The 20,671-nt window shown below is 37.1% G+C and overlaps 1 protein-coding gene across 2 annotated transcripts in view; it reads left to right on the forward strand.

Annotated features, from left to right (window-relative positions):
• Positions 1–20,671, forward strand: part of NAV3 (neuron navigator 3) — a 319,752-nt gene that overhangs the window by 287,112 nt on the left and 11,969 nt on the right. For both annotated transcript variants that reach the window (XM_053921041.1, XM_045187323.2), the window contains 8 exons: positions 3,079–3,176; positions 5,387–5,482; positions 5,755–5,923; positions 7,425–7,660; positions 15,918–16,072; positions 17,123–17,194; positions 17,758–17,954; positions 18,845–18,963. In XM_053921041.1, coding sequence (XP_053777016.1) covers positions 3,079–3,176; positions 5,387–5,482; positions 5,755–5,923; positions 7,425–7,660; positions 15,918–16,072; positions 17,123–17,194; positions 17,758–17,954; positions 18,845–18,963 — 1,142 coding nt within the window. The remainder of the gene's footprint in view (positions 1–3,078; positions 3,177–5,386; positions 5,483–5,754; positions 5,924–7,424; positions 7,661–15,917; positions 16,073–17,122; positions 17,195–17,757; positions 17,955–18,844; positions 18,964–20,671) is intronic.

Below are 20,671 nucleotides of genomic sequence, written 5' to 3' on the forward strand. Positions count from 1 at the left end.
AAAAGAAAGAAGTAGGCCGGAGAGAGGGTAGTTGACAAGTGGTCGGTGCCTGAAACATACCCGCAGATTCCATCCATCCAGTAAAGGCATAAATTTGAGAAGTTTTGGGGGGTTTTTTTGGTCAAAATTTTATTTTAACCAGAATGAGTGACCTATTTGTCCTTCCCTCAAAGTGTTTAGAGAGGTCCATAACTAAATTTCCATAACAAACCACAGAGGACCCTTAACTCACACTTGCTGTTTTTGTTTCTCCCTGAGTTGTTTCTTCAGCTGGTCATACACGGGGGACAGCCGGAGAGCCAGAGTGAGTCACCATGTGCTCCTCCTCTGTCAGTGGAACTGGTTACAATAAGCAAGTGGAGAAAAGGAATAATAGAACAGCTAAATTTCTTCAACACCGGGATAAAGTGCTTTCAAAGAATTATCTCTTCCAGTTGTCCCAAACCTTTTTGGCACTAGGGGCCCATTTCGTGGAAGACGGGTGGGGGGTGCAGGTGAGGATGAGGATGGGCAAGAGGCGGAGCTCAGGCAGGCGGCAATGCGAGCAAAGCTTTGCTGCTCACTTGCATGCCGCTCGCCTCCTGTTTTGTGGCCCAGTTCCTAACAGGCTGTGGACTGGGACTGGGGGCCCTTGTCAGACCCCTGCTTATGCTCTCAGTAGCCTTATGAAACAGGTGCTGTTTGAGCCCCATTTTACAGATGAGGAGATCAAGACTTAGGAAAGTGATTATAATAATGTGTTGAAGATCATGCAACTAGTAAGTGGCAGAGCTAATATTTGAACCCAAGTCTGGATGAATCCAGTGCCTGAACTTTTAACTGCTACATTCATTGTGCTTTAAGTAGCCACATACAGGAAAACCAGAGACACTCAGTCACTTATTTGTTGGTAAATATTTACCGTACTGCTGTCAGGAGGCATTTCACATTTTAAGCATAGGTTTTTAAGAGCAATCGTGACAGAAAATGAGGAACATCTTCTAAGGCAAACTTGAGCAGACAAGTGGATCAGAAATAAGGTTAGGCCCCTTATGATGGACTACTAGGGCATACATGATCTGGCCCTTACTCACTTCAACATCATTTCATACACTCCCCACTCTTCCCTTCGTCTCCACACTACTGCCTTCCCAAACGTCTGCCTGTTCCTTGAACACACCTGGCTCTTTCAGCAAGACTTTCGCACTTGTTTGTGTTGACTGGACATCCTTTTCTACGTCTTCATTTGCATAGCACTTCTCAGCCTCCTTGTCTTAGCTTCAAACACCTCATCCTCCGGGAAGCCCTCCAAGATAACCTGTCTGTCTAGAGCAGGCTCTCTTCACTTACTCTATTTCACTGCCTCGTGCCCTTTCTTTACTTGTTGCACCTAACACATTTTACAATTCTCTTGTTGAAAATGTATACTACAAAAAAGTAGAAAATTCACTTTTCTTCTCACCTTGGTATTTAGTTCCAATCCCCAACACAGTTTCTGATATATTTTATGTGTGATAAATACTTTCGAGTATTTATCAACATTTACAAATAGTTTAGCAAAGTACTAAAAAGTTAATTTGGGCGTTAACTATTAGAAACTGAGGTGTGAACAACCACCAGTAAGCCACTGTAAACGTCTGAGGAGCAGGAGAATGAAGGGGACGTGTAAGGAAGTGTTTTACGGTTCAGTAGGATAGGCAAAAAGGTGAGAGACTGTGAGTGTGCAAATTTGGTGAAATAATTAAGCTCCAGTAAGGGAGATAGTCTTTGATGATTAAAACTTTTCTAGCAAAAATCTTCATATTCCTCAAACTCTAAATGTCGTTTTACTCCTTCCTTTGCAAAATCATATATGCCTATTTATTAAGATAATGACACCATTCCATTTTTAGAAGTCATTTGGTGATGTTGTTTCTTTGATGGTACAGTCACAGACCTTGTTTCTCTACAGTCACAGTCAGAGCGGTTCCGCCTTCCTGTCATCAGGTTCATGGGCCTTCAGCACGTAGCTGAGTTGCCTTTGCCCACAGAACTCTATCTTCATATTGAATATGGCTCTGTCGAAATGTCATTGTCAAAGGAAAACATGTATTTGGGATAGTTTACCTTAATAATTCTCCAAATTGGACGTTAATCTCATATAATATATTTTGAAAATTATCTTTAATCACAATTAAAGATTGGTGCTTTAAAGGTTAGCTAGCTTTATCATGATTCTATAACTCTTAGTTGACTATTAGAAATACTATTCTGGTTTTGAAACTATAAGCATAAAGAGTACAGGAGAGTAATAATTAATATATTTCTGGAAGAAAGTATTTATATGCCACGGTTGAAATTCAGTAACACCATAGTGATTATAAATATAAGGTAAGCAGTGACATACCTGGGTACATGCCACATGCTCGAAAACAATTTCACTTGACAGTCAATTCCAGCACCTTTACATTCATAAATTACATGGGTGTTGAGCTTGGATATTTTAGACTGGATTGAAAAACCAGATTGCTTTTCAGTTTGTCAGTTATAATGGTAGCTAAATGTTACTCAGGCATTACTCAGATCCGTGTGTGACGGGAAAGGAAACCCCTTGTCTCTTCGTCTGAAGACAATGGCCCAGCCCTGGGTGAAGATCTTTGGAAGCAGAAATAAAATCGTAGATTGAAAACTGTAACCCAGAGGTGGCAAACACAAGGCCCTGGGGCCGAATCTGGCCCTCCACCTTGTTTTATCCAGCCTGGCGCCTTGTTTCTACCCGGTGGCAGCATGGAGCTCCTTGCCCCTAGTTAAGGAGTAGTTACATTTATACGGTCCTAAAATTACATTCTGCCCTTTGAAGGCAACCGCGAGGCTGATGTGGCCCCCGGTGAAAGTGAGTTTGACACCCCTGCTGTAACCCAACCACAATAATTCATCTTCCTGAAGGTTGAGGATTTTTAAACCAATTAGACTAGAATGGGAAGCAGAAAGGCTACATATTCCCATTGAAAGTTATAAAACTAACTCTGAGAGAGAAAACCATGACAATGGACAAATCTGAGCTCATGTGACTCTACTGCATGTGTGTTTGTGTGTATGTGTTTTTTTTTAATTTGGTAGATATTTTGCTAGATGATGCTGGTGATGCAAATGGACATAAAGATGGACGCAGTGTGAAAATTATAGTCTCCATAAGCAAGGGCTACGGTCGAGCAAAGGTATTTCTTTAATCTTAAGTTCTTTATTTCTAAAAGCTGCATATGACCATGAATCAAATGTATGTTATATTTGAATATTTGTCCTGATAAACATATTATCAGCAGTGTTTCTTGGCTTTACCTTAATGGGTTATAGAAGCATAAAAGTTAGGGGCTAGAAAAAATGGCATCGTCAGTAGGTGGGACTGTCTCGGTGTGTCGAGTTCACTCACTGAGTACAGTATGGAGGTCAGCCACCCTCATTTCCAGAACTTAGAAAAACACATTGCTTTCTTTGACAAAACGTCTTGTCTGAAATATTCTTCCGGTTTTACTTGTAGAATACAGGTGATATTCACAATGTGCAGTAACGTGTTTCTGCTGCTGTCGATTTGGTCTTTGCACAAAGAAGAGACTATAAACCACATAAATAAATATTCTAGACACTGGAGAGACATCGTACTGAACTCAGGATGATAAATTCCATTGATGCATGTGCGTGCATCATTTTTAAGCAGTGTCTTCGCTGAATAGCCAAGTATTTTGATTTTTCTGGAATCGAATGTTGCCTTCAAATCGACAATGTCATTCTGACTCTGGCCCTCTCTTACAACTAAAAATAGCACTTCCAGCTGAATCTGTCATTGACTGGCCAAGAATACAAATTTATAAGAACCTAAATTCTTTCAAACAGAAAAACAAAAGATACTTGGGAATTTTTAAATAATTGAAGTATTTAAGTTTGAAAAAAGTGGGATGGCACTCATGAAGTTTTACACTGAGCAAATTTTCCAAGAATTCCCTTGCCACAGACTCTCTGCTTTAGCTGCAGATTTGTACCTGATTTCGAAGTGGATCTTTATGGGAGCCTATTGTCTCAGTGAAGCTTAAACTGTCTCTAGTTTAAAAGCAGCTGCTCAGAAAGCATTGTGTGGGTGTCCATTTTGACTGGGTTACAGTAACACTGGAAAACAAGTTTTCTTTTCTTTTCTTTTTTTTTAAATAATTCTGAAAGAACTATTCTAAAAGACAGAGTCTTTGAACATTGAAAGTAGTTGTCTTGGTCTTCTTGGGCCGCCGTAACAAAATATCGCAGATTCGGCGGCTACAACAACAGAAATGTATTTCCTCGCAGTGCTGCAGTCTAAAACCAGGGTGCCAGCTGCTCTGGTTGCTGGTGTGGGCTCTCCCCTCGAGTGCAGGCCCCCACCTTCCCACCACGTCCTCACGCGGCATTTCCTCACTGTACGCCGGAGGAGAGAGCCCTCTCTTCCCCTACGCCCGAGGCCACCGATCCCATCATGAAAGGCCCACATCAGTGGCCTAGTCTAACTCCTAAAGTTTCTCTTTCTGAATACTGAATTCCATCACTTTGGGGGTTATGGCTTGAACATTAATTTTTTGGGGGGGATACCAACATTTATTCTATAACAGTAGTAAAAAAATCACAATAGTTTTACTATGAATTTCTCCACTTTTTAATGTTAAATATATTGGCTTCTTAACAGCTTATATCTAAATAATGGTGATAATCCCACAAAAAAGATAAATTTGGGACCATTATTTGTATTGTAAAGGGATCCTTTGCTTGCTAAAATGAGTCCTGTACACACCCTGGCAAGTCCTTTTAAATCAGGAATTTTATGGTGAACTCCAAATGGGTCCTGTTTTGTAAACATGTGAATGCCATACTACCATGGATAATTTATTTTTAAAGCTGGATTAGATTTTAGAGATAATCTAAGTTAATAAATGAAAACAGACTTAACAAAGATAAGATCACAGAAATAGTAAGATGAAGTTCTAGGACTCATATGATATAGTTCTATTCCATCTCTATCACCATTTCCTTCCTACCAAGCTGCTTCTCTTCAGGAATGCACCCACTGCATTAAAACGGAAGACTATTCTCTCCTGGCCCTTACCCTTCTACTGAACAGGTCATGAATCAGTTTTCCTTGACCATACCATTTCATCTAATCTCCTTCTTTCTTGTTTTGTTGCTATTGCTGTTTCTTTCTTTGGTTGGTTGGTTGGTTGGTTGGTTAGTTTGTTGGGGTGTATTTTCTTTTATATAATCCACCGTGTGTATCTGTTACTATAAAACCCATAGGCTTAATAAATATTTTAGTCTTAATCATCACTACATTAATACATTTTAGTAGAAAATGTAGTAATGAGACAAGACACACAGTTGGGTTTTTACCTTGTTGTATTTTGTTCTTATTTAGGATCAGAAGTCTCAGGCATATTTGATAGGATCCATCGGTGTTAGTGGGAAAACCAAGTGGGATGTCTTAGATGGTGTAATTAGACGTCTCTTTAAGGTAAGTTGAGAAACATATCCTGATATTAATTTTCAAATGTGTTTCATTTTGCATACTTTTCTCAGTTTTAATAGCATAGACAGTTGCTTTTACTCTCCTTCATTTCAAATATCAAGGAAAGCTTTCTATCTTTCTGCTGTTCAATATTAGTAGTTCTTATATTACCCATTTCTAAAATTCTTGACAGCTCCTTCATATCCCCAAGAATTTTGTATTTTTCGTAGATGAGCCAAACCTGGTTTTGTCCTTCCTTTTCTGTGCGTACCGTTTAGGAGTACGCGTTCCGCGTTGACACGTCCTCCAGCCTGGGTCTGAGTTCCGACTGCATCGCTAGCTACTGCGTCGGAGATGTGATTAGATCCCACAGCCTCGAAGTGCCTGAGTTGCTGCCTTGTGGGTACCTTGTTGGAGACAATAACATCATCACTGTGAATCTGAAAGGTAAAAATACAAAGAAAAGAAAAAAGCATATTGCATTTTTTAACCAATATTTCTTTTTTGGCAGTTTTTCTTCATATTTTCATATGAACGTTCATATGAAAATATGACACATATCATCGTTCATATGAACGATGTTAACTACTTTGATAGTTTGGGTATGAAATAAGCCATATTTATATTTTAAACAGAAGTCCTACTTAAAACACTAAAATCCAAATAAATGAAATTCTTTGGATTTGCGGATGTGAAACTTGGAATGTAATTTTGAAAATTCTCCAGGACTTACAAAAAAGGAATGTGATTTAGGGGATTTCAAGTTTCTAGGTTTCTTCCATTACCATCTTTCATGTAGGGAGGATTTAAAAAAATTTTGGTATATTCTAAAGTAATGAATTCATCACTGTGTCTTTGATTTTAAAATATGTATACCCAATAAATATCCACTGGGATAAAGAATGAAAATTCAGAATCAGGAGTGAGAAATTCTGTTTTCTTTGTTTTGGATGATATGCTTAATTATAGGCAAGTAGAATATCTAAATTATACTTGTCTCCATAATTCCTTGTTCATACATGACATAGAATCAGAACCCATTTATATAAACTATGAATTAATAGAGGAATGTGTCAATATTTGATTTTATGATTGAGGTAATTGAGTAAATAAAAGGAGATACTGTTTCCTTCTTAATTCCTTGCCAAATACCACAATTTGTGTTCTTCAGAGCTCAGGTGGGTCATACAGCCTGGGTGTTTAGTGAGAACTAAATGGAAATACAGAGGAGAAACTGGAAGAAAAAGGGAAGAATGCACACACACGTATTTTATGTTAATTATTTACATTTATTCTTTTCTAACTTAATTTTTATTGTTGACCCTATTGCAGGTATACTCATTTTTCCCTTTTGCCCACCCCCACCCAGCCCCCACCCCCCTCCCTCAGGCCATCCCCACACTGGTGTCTGTGTCCATGGGTCACACATGTGTGTTCTTTGGCTAATCCCCTCACCTTCTTTCCTGTCTCCCAACCCCCTCCCCTCTGACAGCTGTCAGTCTGTTTCTGCTACCCATGCCTCTGTTTCTATTTTGCTCGTCAGTTTATTTTGTTCATTAGATTCCCCATGTGAGTAAGATCATATGGCTAACAAAACTACCACCTTCAAAGGGAATAAGATTTATGATAACGCTTCCATTTCTCTTTGCAAACTTAAGAGGGGAAACATGAAGCAGACAGTGGAAGGAAGCCTGAACAAAAGGAAATGGCTTGCTTTCCTTTGGATGTTTACTCAGCCTTATTACTGAGGTTTCTGTCTTAAAATGACAATAAATTCAGTAAGAAGGAAAAAAAACATATGTTTGTAGGAAAGAATTACCAAAGAAAGTATTTTGCAAGAACTGGATTCCTATGAATAACATAGCTTTTTTGTCAGTTGACACTGTGCTGTAAACCCCAGCTTGTGTAGAACAGTAAGGTGTGCTGTTCCCTTTGTTTCTTTCTTCAGGGGTAGAAGAAAACAGTTTGGACAGTTTTGTTTTTGATACGCTGACTCCTAAACCAATTGCCCAGAGGTACTTTAACTTGTTGATGGAGCATCACAGAATTATACTCTCAGGACCCAGTGGTACTGGAAAGACCTATTTAGCAAACAAACTTGCTGAATATGTAATAACAAAGTCTGGGAGGAAGAAAACAGAGGATGCAATTGCCACTTTTAATGTGGACCACAAGTCAAGTAAGGTATGTCTCAAATTCCTGTGAGAACTGCTGCTATTTATCCATAGCATCTTAAGCAATTAAACATTAAGATTGTTAAAACTTTACCATATTGTACATGGAAATGTATCCATCTTTTTGACTTAAACTAGTATCTGGTAGATGACTAAACCCTGCTTCACCAGTTCGAACAAGACTGCTATTCAATACCATTAAGTTATCACAAGCACTGGGAATATACAGAATGAAACAACAGAGTCCTTACTTTCTGATTTCTCTTAGGAAGTACTAGAGTAGAAAGAGATCCATGCAAAGTGCTATACATGCGAGAGTGGGGAAACAGCAATTCCTGGAGGAATAATAGCTTTATAAAAAGTCAATACTTGATCTGAGTCTTAATAAGTAAGTAAGAATTAGCTGAAATTGGTAGTGATGGAGATTTGGGTATAGTTAGAATATTTCAGGCAGAAATTCTGGGATCAGCAATTGCTTACATCGTATTTCTATAGGATTTCTACGTAGGAACCTTGGGAAATTGAACAGTATTCCCTTTTACCATCAACTAAAATCTCATGTATCATGATAGCCAGCTTTTAAATAGGTATGAGAGGCTGTAAAAACCAATTAGTACTTTCATATATTATGAGTAAAATAAGAAATCCTAAAAAAGGAAATAGTTTATGCCTGAAACTAGACTTTGCCTATAAATTTCATTACATTTGCAATTAATTCAACCTAAGTTTCTCTTAGGGAACCACATGTGATGTGAACATGATCGAGGGTTGGGCTATTTTTCCGAAGATAGCCTGGTGAGGTGATCTAAACTGACCCGATCTCTCAGAAACCTCGGGCCTGCACCAACGCATCCAAAACCCCTTGGATTCTTGAAATAAACCGTACATGTAGCTTAGTGAACAAAACGTTCTTAATTGTATGGACAACTATGTGCTAAAAAACTGGACAATCTAGAAGACATGGAAACATTCTTAGAAACATACAATTACCCAGAGTGAATCAGGAGGAGTTATAAAATCTGAGTAGATCAATTACTAGTAAGAAGATTAAATTAGTAATTAAAAATCTCCAAAGGAAGAAAAGCCTAGGACCGAATGTCTTTACTGGTTATACCAAACTCTTAAAGATGCATTAACAATGATCCTTCTCAAACTCTTTTAAAAGTCATAAAGGAAGGAGGAACACTCCCTAACTCATTTTATGAGCCCGACATTGTCCTGATAGCAAAGCCAGAAACTGACACTTCTAGAAAAGAAAACAAACGGAATTCTGCAGCACCTTAACCGGATCCTTTACGTGACTAAATGGAGTTCATTTATCCCTGGGGTGTGAGAATAGTTCAACATGTGGAAAGCAAGCATGTGGAACAACATACAGAGTGAAACAAAAGAAACATAGGATCGTTGTAATAGAAGCAGAAAAGGCATTGAAAAAATTCAACGTGATAAAACTTTTAATGTGTCGGGCATCTAAGGAACATACCTCAACAAAATAAAGGCCACCGCTAACATGCCCAGTGATGAAAGGTGGGTTTTCCTCCAAAATAGGAAACAAGACAAGGGTGTCCACCTGCCCCATGGCGATTCAACACAGTCCTGGATGCAGGAGCTGGAGAAATCAGGCAAGAAAAGGAGACCAAATGTATCAGTATTGGAAAGGAAAAGGCAAACAGAAGCAATCCTAAAGACTTGACCAAAAAACTGTCTAGTCAATGAACTTAGTACATTTGCAGGATACAAAATTAACATGCAAGGACCTGTAGCACTGCTACACACTAACAGTGAATTTTCCTAAAAAAGAAGTAAAAACATCAATCCCACGTATAACAGCATCAAAAAAATAAAATACTCTATGCTGTATATCTGAAATCAATACAAAGCAATATTTAAAGTAAACTGTGATTGAAAAAATCTTTAAAAAGAAATTTAAAAGAATACAGCCATTTGAAGAACAGAGATACAAAGGAAGAATGCCATGTGAGGATGGGGGCCGTGTGAAGACTGCAGTTACCCAGCTGCGTGCCAAGGAATGCCGAAGATTCCTGGCTAAACACTAGGCAGCTTTTTTCAGAGGCTAGAAAGAGGCCAAGAAAGACTCTTTTAGAGGTTTCAGAGGGAGCAGGGTCCTGCCAATACTTTGATTTTGGACTTCTAGCTTCCAGAACTATGAACCAATAAATTTCTTTAAATTTAAGAAATTCTTTTAAATTTCAATAAATTTCTTTGGTTTTAAGCCAAAAAAAAAAAAAACCCCAACAAAATACCTAGAAATAAATTCAAATCAGAAGGTGAACAATTTCTACTCTGAAAACTACAAGACAAGGAAATCAAAGAAGATACAAATAAGTGTTCATGGACTGGAAGAATTAATATTGTCAAAATGTCAATAAGCCATCTTTTGGTAACCCCTATCAGGATTCCGGTGGCATTTGTTACAGAAGTAGAAAAAACGTGTGTGTGAGAGAGAGCAGTGCAAGTAACAAGTGCAGTGCACGTGTTGCCCGTAGTTGTTGATGATGGCCCTTGCCTCCAGTGAAGGTTTTTAAAATACACGTAGACCCACACAGACACCCCACCCCCTACACACCGCCCCTTGTTCAATCGTCTTATATGTATTTTTCAAGGAAAACAATGATGTCATAAGCATAACGGGATCTCTTAAAGTTACAGAAATATACTACAAGCATTCCAAATATTTCCTTGGAACTCAGCGCTATTCAAATTGTGGTTGAATGGCCCATACTCATTACAACTAAGAAAGACCTGAAACCTGAGGCAAAATATTTGACTCTTTTTTTTTGTTGCTCGAGTAGTTGGCTCCATTTCCCTCCCCTACCACTCCCCCCCACCCCACCCGTCTCCACCTCCCACCCTTGATCCTACTCCCTTTTGGCTTTGTCCATGTGTCCTTCATACGTGTTCCTTGACTTTAAGTTGTAGGAAGAGCACAATTGTTTTTCGGCTTCAGCCAGCATTGTTTAATGCCAACTGTGAATTCTGGGTCTCCTCAGATCTTTATTTAAAAGAGCCTTTTAACAGATTTTTTTTTTCTTTTCAACCACAGTGATAAAAGGATTGATATTTCTTAGTCATCCTCGGTGTGACTTTTGGTATTCCCTGAATGTTGATGTGGTAGAACTCTTTAAAAGTTAACTTTCTTCATGAGAAAATAAGTGGTTACAAAATAGAAAAATACATTTATTACAGGAAACCAAGGCATTTTGATAAAGTTGGGTATCACTTAAAATCAAGTTTTAAATCAGATTGATTTGGGCTTCATTAAGATGTAGTTTGATTATACTAAAACAATAGGTTAATTTATATTAATTATAAAGTTTGCCTTATACCCAAATCCACTGTTTTATGTAAATTCTTTTAATTTCAGTTTAAAAGTTTTTAGTGCTTGAAGCTGTTCTTATTACTATTATATGTGTCCTGTAATATTTTTTGATCAAATATTTACAACACTTATTTTTTACTATTTCATAATAGAATAGTTTGTATCATTATTTGGTCAGCTTAATTTTTGTATTATTTCAAAATAATGAAAAATAAAGCATTGCCAAGAGTGTTTGAATATGACTAATGATGCTGGGAAGTGGTAATAGGGGAAAAAAAAAACGTGGACAAATCATGTGGCATTCAGCACCAAGGAAGCTCTAAATACAGCTGAAAAATGTTTATTTTTTTCTTTGTGTTTGTAAGACATGAATGAGCTGTCAGTAAGGCTGGACATAGAATTGTTGCCAGAGAATTTGGACAATTCTTGCCAAATTGTGAGAGAATCTATACTGGTGTTTTATTTTTTGTTTTGTCTTGTTTTTATGGGGATGGTAATTGTGGTAAGTAAGAATAGTAACAAAGGAATAGAGATGACAAAGTGACATTGTGTGAGAGATAGCTGCTAACAGGATAGATTTATTGAGTGAAGTGTGAATAAGGCATAAAATAATAAATCCTTCCCTTGAAAAATGGAGCTTTGTAACTGATGTGCTTCATACTATGCCATAGCTAATACTGCAGAGACGGAGCCAAAAAGCACTTTCTGATTCAAAAACATTGAACGGTAAACCATCAAAAGAAAAAAATCTTTTCATGCTTTTGGTACGTCTGCATCTTAACATTCTGTCCCTCTTCCCACTCTTCAAGCCCTCCTTCAAGCTGCCAGCTGGAATATTTTGATTGAGAGCAGTACACAAAAACAATTATACTTGGTGACATTTGATATAGCGGGCCCAGAAGACTGGAGATGGATTTAGTAAAGAATATGCGGCCATCTGAAGCCACTCGGAAAGTTTGGTGGGGAAAGATCAGAAAATTGGGCTTGGCAGATTCATTTTTAGTGTGCCGAGAACCAAAACCAGAGAAAGCAGTGATCACGTTTTTATATAAGTGCTGTTTTCTGGGTATATTTTCAAAGTATGGGATTCATCTCATTACCAATGTCCATCTGGTAGATGTACCTTTTTCATACTGTCTATTTTGCCCTTGGGCATGAGACATTTAATGCTAAGGGATCAATACTTCAATCTAAGATTTTGCCCCAGTTAAGCTAGAGTGGAAATCATGAAATGATTTCCAAATGATCTGAAAAACTCTTAAGTTATATGACAAAATTATTTATGTAGGCTGATCTCTACTAGCAACTGATCCACAGCTTTTATTAGACTCCCAGGGGTATATTATAGTCTACTACCCTTGTCAAAATGAGAGAGAACCATAATAGAAACGAATGGCCCCACTTTTCCAAAAATCACCTGGCGATTTCGTAATTACCTAATTCAATGCCCTTTGCTGCTGCTGCTGCTGCTGCTGCTGCTGCTTCTTCTTCTTCTTCTTCTTCTTCTTCTTCTTCTTCTTCTTCTTCTTCTCTCTCTCTCTCTCTCTCTCTCTCTCTCTCTCTCTCTCTCTCTCTCGTCTGTTTAGGTAGAGCAAATTGCTATAGTTTACCTCTCCTTTCTAGAACTTCCTCTGATTTTCATTTTTTCTTTGTTTCCTTCCTACTGTATAGAAGGCTCCTTCTTAGTCTCTTTTGCTGACTGCTCTTCCTTCACCTCTCAGTAAGTAAAATACTCTCACACATCCTGCTCTCTCCCACATCTGTTCACATCTGGCTGACTCCTTGGTTTCAATGTGTGTTGAATCCACTTTTCAGCCGTCCTCTCTCTCCCAAATAGTAGGCCCTTCTATTAGCTTAAAAATATGTTTATATTAGCATACACTCACTATACATATTTAGAAATGCCAATCTCAACTCTGAAAAAATATCATAAATTCACCTCCTTCCCTCCATCTTCACTGTGACCACCCTCCCACCCAAATTAACGCTATCACTTGGATTACTATAACTGTTTGATCCATAACTTCTGTTTCATTTCCCTTCTCTCTCTTCCTAGTCTTTATCCTTTCACCTCATGAAAAATAGAGTATCTTTTCATAATTAAAATCTAACCATGTTAAAATTCTACATTTTCCCCATTGCTTTCTGCATTTGATCAAATATCTTCCCACACTTCTGTCTGTATTAAGTCCCATAGTGGGTTTTGGCTTCAACAAATTCAGTGTTCTTTTGACTTTAAAATTATGATTTTGACTACATTACCCAGATCCCCATTACATTCAATGCCTTGTCCTTGCCAATAGGAAAATTCCAATCACCTTACTAACCATGGTTGCCCACTTTTCTTTCCAGTTTATTAACCACTATTCACATGCACAGTACTTATACGACTAGTTCTTTCCTATACGGGTATCATATTTTTGTGTTTCTGCCTTTGATTGTTCTTCTCCCTCTATTTGGAAAGCTTGTCCATTTTTAAGCTTCAAAACATGACCCAATGCTAAAAGTGAAGTGTTCGTAGCAGGTAATGCTGCCACCGGGAAATCTCTCCCAGCAGCTGCATGCTATCTTTAGGTGCTCTGAACAGTATCTTTGGTTTACGCTTTTTTTAAGTTATGTATTACTTTTTACTGTGAATTATAGTTACATACATATACACAAGCCTAACCTACTTTTCTGGGCAATATGCTCCTTGGATGCTTTTCCATTTGTAATTAATCATCATATCCTTCACATGTATGTTTCCTTTAATAAATAAATTACTTTTCCTTATTTGAAAAAATCAGTAGTTTACAGTTGCTTATATAGTAAAATTCCTCTGAATGAATCCAAAGTCTTTTCTCTCTTTCAAGTGACCACCTCTGCCACGCATCATTTCTTTTGCAACAACAGAAAATTTATTTCCCCAAACACATCACATACTCGTGCCTGCCAGCTTTCACTCTTTAGTCTTTAAACTTCGATAATTTCCCCCACTCTACCCTGTTGTTCTCTGAACCTTGAGCCTGGGTTAGATGCCCCTATTAAGTTTCCCTACAGTGTTCTGTGCATTTTACTTATCACACTGCATTGTGATTTACTTGTTGACCTGCCTTTCTGTTTATCAACTGTAAGTTCAGGGAATACAGAAACAGTCTCTGAATCCTTGGTGCCAGAGTACTTGGTACACAGCAAGTACTTGCTAAAGGTGTTTTGAACGGATAAGTAACTGCATACCTATGACTTGGAATTCTACTCATTATTCAAGATGTATCTAAAATTCCACCTCTCTGTGAAGTCCATCAGGGCTACTCGGTTGGAATTAATCCTTCTCCCTCCTACGAGCACCTCTCTTCTTTAACCTCTCATGGTATGTTTCATGTTGCGTTTGTAAGTTCACTAGTTAATTCGTGCCTACCACCCTCCCAACCTCTGGCATTAGCTCCTCCAGAAAGCTTTCCTTGACACCCACCAACTAGGTGAAATCTCCTCCCCTGACCTCTCATAGCTCCTAACACACTGATATCAAATGATTTATCATATTTAAATTTCAGTCCCTAATGTGACAACTCTTAAAGTCTGTGCAAGAAGACAGTCTGATTACTTTTTTAACTCCTGTGTCCAGAACAGTACTTGACTCCGTTCATGATAAATGTTAGATTTACTTGATCCTATTTGCACAATGCTTCATTATTTTTGTACCCCCCAGGTTGGAACACAGTGGGTAGACCATGAATATTTTATAGATGCATGAATGACTCAATATAGCTAGATTATTGATATAAATAAAATAAATGAAATTCTCCAGACTGTTCACCAGTTTATCTGTAAACATCTTTTTCTGTAATCTCTGATTTAGCCAATGTTTATTCTATGTGATTGGCTCAGAGCAAGGTAGTGTATTAGTTCTTTAATAAGTTTTAAATTTGAACTTCAGTATAGTACTAAATGCCTCAAAACTCTGGTTATTGTCATTTATCCCTTTCTACTTTTAGCTTTAAAGATGGCATTACAGACGGAGTGGCATGTAGGTTAAGCAGTTCACATATTTACCTGGCTGCCAGAAGTAGGGATTGTGGAATTGTTTTTAACCCTGAGCAAAACTCGCAAATTGAAAATGTCATTGTAAATATGCAAATATTATGGAAATGTTCCCACTGATTAAGATATTTCTAAGAAGCATAATTATGTTCTTGGCCTATGCGTCTGTGAGAGCAATCAGTGGACCTGTTACCCTACTTAGGTTAAAAGCTATTAGAAAAGAATAATTCCTGTAAAAGAACCAAGAAGCTCAAAAAATGCTAAATGTTAATGTCCACTGACCCAGTAAAATATAACAAATTTTGTCTTTATTTAAAATTATAGTACCTGTGTACAGATTAGGAAGGAAGGAAGGAAAGAAGGAAGGAAGGAAGGAAGGAAGGAAGGAAGGAAGGAAGGAAGGAAGGAAGGAAGGAAGGAAGGAAAACCATGTGTTTATCTGAGTCCCAGGGTAGCACTTGCAGATGCACCCCATTGAAATGAGTTGGAATTCAAACTCATTTGGAGTTTATAATATACATGGGCATTTCGGGGTGCCATTCTGGATTAATGCTATACTGGTAACCATAAGGTTCGCTAACATCCATTTAGATCATTGAAATTTCGAAAACAAGAAAGAAGTCTCAATGTTTGTCATATATCATTAAGAACTCACCTCCAGCGCTCCTTGTTGCTTTTCGTTAGGGGAGAAGACAGCTGAGGAATATGCCCTGGCGCTTCAACTGTCCGTTCGTTGTGGGTGCCCTGTGCTGGCTGTGTAGATAAGGTTTTATGTCAACAGAATAATCTACAAGTTGGAATCAAAGATGCTGGATGAAAGACAATGTCTGCTACTCTTGAAATGTGAATTTCTTGCCAATGATATAAGCGTGTCATGGATGTGTCTGTGTTCTTTGCTTTTGTGAAGGAGTTGCAGCAGTACCTAGCTGGCCTGGCTGAGCAGTGCAGCGCTGACAATACGGGTGCCGAGCTCCCGGTTGTAATAATTCTCGATAATCTTCATCATGTGGGCTCTTTGAGCGATATCTTCAATGGTTTCCTCAACTGTAAATACAACAAATGGTATGCTTACAAAATATTTTGAATGATGAAACATAAAGAAAATTCCGATCAGGTGTTCACAATGATGAAGGCTTTCTTATGCCTTCATAACTTTTAAGGCTTGTAATAGATGTCATTGATTTGAGAAGCCTTCATTAATATTACACATTATTTCCAAAGAGTCTCTATGTATTTCTTAGAAAATCTAGTCATTCATGCAACAACTCTGTCCCAGGCATGTTTATGGAAATGCGATTTACCAGATGATGTTAGCTCCCATGGATACGCGGCGGGGGGGTTCTGGAACGTTTGAATCAGGAGAATTAAGAACTAGAATGAGGCTTTAGAGCTCTGGTTTCATTCTTAGTCTACATCAAAGTTTAAATTTAACCTTCCTGTAGACAGCAGTATGATATATTCGGATATACCTCTCTCCATTAGCAAGTCTAATTTTTAACTATTTAAATTTTAAAAAGGTTAAAACAGGGCATAGAAATCTGAAAACCCACTTAAGACTCACTGTAGCGTGGCATCTAAAAAAGACATATAAGTGCAGTAATATAAACATTAGTTTTCATGGTACAAGTATTCTAATTCATCACTGCTAGAGACTTTTAAATTTTTTAATACAGATCAGCATAAAATAAACATTGAAACAATACTACACATTCTTTCATGCTATTAAGAATCTTTAAAATAACTATGAAATAATAAAAGATGAGAAATTAATCAATTTGATTATAAGCATGAGAATCATAAGATGTTACAGTGGAATGAGACCACTGCGGTTATTCTGTCTAATCTTTTTATTTCATAGATGAGTAAACACAGGCTCAGAGGGGGGAAATGATTCCCCTAGACTTCCAGAGCTGAAATTAGAACGCCAAATCCTAGTTTCTAGTTCAATGGTATTTGTCATTCTGCAACCTAACATTACAAATTACCCTTTCAAAGCCTAATTATAAAATGGAATATCATATTTATCTAAATTGCTTTCTAAGAGAATTTAATACATTAATCTATTTTACGTTCAGTGAATCTGCATATTCTACTCTTTTCTCTTTTCTCCAGTCCATATATTATTGGAACAATGAATCAGGGAGTTTCTTCATCACCAAATCTAGAGCTGCATCACAATTTCAGGTAGAGATAAATGGAATGCTTCGTTTTTCGTTTTTTGGAGGTTTTTAGTGCATTGTCTTTTTCTGTTTGCTTTTAATTGTTGTTTATGCAATTGTATATTGGCAAATCCCACCTGTGGTGACCTGTGGTGGGAAAATAATTCTCACTTCTTAAGACGCTTCCTTAAGGAGACATTTTGGGATCCTCAACCTGTGTCCAGAAGTGTTTCTTTTAAAAAAGGAAAGAAATGTTTTTCCTGCTCACTGTGCCACCAGCTAAACTAGAGCACTTTTCTTCTAAGTGTGAGGCATGTGAAGAGCGTTCCTATTTCAGGATTTGTGATTCTCCCACAGAAGACTGCTGGGCGTGTGTGCGCCCACTCACTTCTGATGCACACGAGCTTCTCTTCAGCTCAAAAAGAAAAGTTAGTTACATAACAGCTCTAATGCTAATAGGCCTCTTCACCCTTTTGATCATTAAAATGTGGCCACCAGTTGAATAGGAACTTTATATTGGAAAGAGAGTTATTATGGACTTAAAATTTAATTATGTAAAGATTTCTAATATTTTTTTTCTTTTTGCAGGTGGGTACTATGTGCAAACCACACAGAACCAGTGAAAAGCTTTTTAGGCAGATATCTTCGAAGGAAGCTGATAGAGGTAGAAATTGAAAAGAACATACGCAATAATGATCTAGTCAAAATTATAGATTGGATTCCTAAGGCATGGCATCATCTCAACAGTTTTTTGGAAACACACAGTTCTTCCGATGTGACCATTGGTGAGTTCCCAAATTGCAGTATTATTCCATTTTCCAGGAACAAGGAGTACGTGGTAAAGATGGCCAGATTGGATGGTAGAAAATAACAAGGGAAGCTTATGTTTTTCAAGCTTCCAAAGATTTGTTTGCTTTTCCTTTTTTTCTCCTTCTGAAAGCTGGCCTCCTTCTAAGCTTTGGATCTACGATTTGTCTGACAATTACAGCTTACTAAGATGTTACTGAGCTTAAATAGGTTTAATATATACAGCTAGCTAAAAATCAGGTAGCCATTTGAAATAAATTGTATCTGTTTAGAGTAACTTTTTATGCTGAAAACAAGTTTTAGCTAATGGGTCATATCAAATATAGTTGTGAGGGGAAATTTTAGAGATATTTAGGTGTTTTATAGACAATTAATGAATTTTATATTTTTCATGAAGACGAACTTGAATTATTTCTCTTTAGCATAAAAGAGGGTTTTTTAATAAATACTTCTTAAGTGGCATATATAAAAGTTCTTTTCTCATTGCATGAACCATAGAGACACTCACTAAAGATACAATGTAGGTTACACAGGACATATTTTATGTTTGACAGTTCACTTCAGCACAAGTTTCAACATTTGTAAAATGGGGCAAGTTGACTAGATGATGACATTTTTGGTTTCTCCTAACTCTAATATGTTATGTTTTTGTAATTAAGATTTTAGTCTCAAAACAAAGGAGAGTCCAAAGGACATTGGGTCCTTAGTAAAACATACTTTAATAATAATCAAGCTGGCCAAGGTTAAAATTTTCTAAGAATTCTCTAAGGAATACATTACTTCTTCCCTCCATGTCATGTCTAAATATGTGTTTAGATTGTTAAATATAACTCTTCTCAAAAATGTTTTGTTATTTGTTTCTTCTCAGGTCCCCGACTTTTCCTGTCTTGCCCCATGGATGTAGAAGGTTCTAGAGTGTGGTTCATGGATCTCTGGAACTATTCTTTGGTCCCCTATATTCTGGAGGCAGTAAGAGAAGGTCTTCAGGTATAGAACTCAATTTTATTTACTGTTTTAAAAACATCATTAACTTAAAAGCAAAAGCATTCATTTATCTGGATATTTATGCAGAAAACTAAGGGTAGGATTTATGTAAATATAGTGGTAAACTTTAAAAGAACAACTAGTATTCAATACCTTTTCCTGGTCTCAGAATAAATAATTAGGAAAAAAGATAAAGCACGCTTATTTCAACAACCACATATTTAAGGCCACATTCGTTGCGATGGGTGTTTACAGACTATTCTTATTAAGTAGCCCATTAAAAGCAGAGTGCTACCTCTTACAAGACAGGAGCATATACACGAGCTTTGATCATTTATACTCGTATCGTGTAGTTTGCAACAAGCAGTTTTTGTTCATAGGCTCACTGTTTTCAGAATGCTTTACTGTCTAAAGCCCTTTAACGTCTCTTGCAAGCGTCTTTACTATTTTTGGGAGTCCTCTCAATTCTGAGGCAGTTCTATGACATGTTGATTTGCAGCATCTCTGCTGTTCCTCTCCCGAGGCCCTGTAATTAGCCCTTCTATTTACTCTTAACTAAGAAGTCAGAACATATTCCTAATAAGAAAACCTTGTTTCTTCAACAAAACGTATTACCCCTTTTCCATTAGTCATGCTACTTCCTTAAATTGGAGTTGAAATTTCATGAAATTGTAGACTTATCAAGCTCTGGGTTGAAAAGTTAAGATTTGTGTTGCCTAATTACCTGACTTATTATAGAAGAATCCAATCTTCAATAACTCAGCCACGGTTTAGGCAGTTTTTGCGTGGGCATAATTATTTCTGGTAATTACAACTGCTACTAGAATTATGACATAGCTTTTCATGTTTTTCATCTCCTGTGCTGTGCTGCCTTTATTTTACTATCTAAAGAATTGGTTATCTCTTTTTCTTCCCTTTTCCTGCCTTTTTATCACCACGTTCCCCTCACTAACAACATGTCGCGGCAGTATTTGCACCTGTCGTGATGGTTCTCACGGACGTGACAAATGCTATGAGGATGCTCTGCCCGCTCAATCCTAGAACACGTTACCAATTGGTTCTACTCCAGATATAAATAACCTAATTTCATATTTTTAAGTTCATCTAACCCTGAGAGTGGCTCCAATAAGATAAAAGGCTATACCAAAAGCTTTAATTGTTCAGGTACAACATATCACCTTTCAGATTTCTCTGGAAGTATTATGCTGCCTAAGAAGTGAGTTAGGTCTCTCACTTTCAGTCATTTATACAAAAAAAAATTCTCTTTATGAAAATTTACTTACAATATTCTAGAAGCCAGCATTTTAAAACTTAATATTTCAATGATGTATTTGTTCCAAAGCATTTCATATATAAAGACTTGGATAATAGCTTATTAATATCCAAGTCTTTATATATGAAATACTTATTTCATGTGTTTGCCAATGCACAGAAAGAGAATGAAGCTTTTCAGAAATTCAGAGACCTTAAAACAACTAGATTTCTTAATCTCATTTTTAAAGTGCAGGCATTTTTTAAAAAATTATTTAAATCAATATTACTTATAAAACACTACCCTTAGAATTATAATTCCATGGCTTCCATTTGGACAAAAGTATAATCACAAAAGTAGTACCAGTTTCCCAACTAAAGTTAAAAAATATCTCAAAATTATTTTTCTTTTTTAAATTGTACTTTATTGATTATGCTATTACAGTTGTCCCACTTTTTC

This window comes from Desmodus rotundus, chromosome 3, assembly GCF_022682495.2.
Source record: "Desmodus rotundus isolate HL8 chromosome 3, HLdesRot8A.1, whole genome shotgun sequence".
Lineage (NCBI taxonomy): Eukaryota > Metazoa > Chordata > Mammalia > Chiroptera > Phyllostomidae > Desmodus > Desmodus rotundus.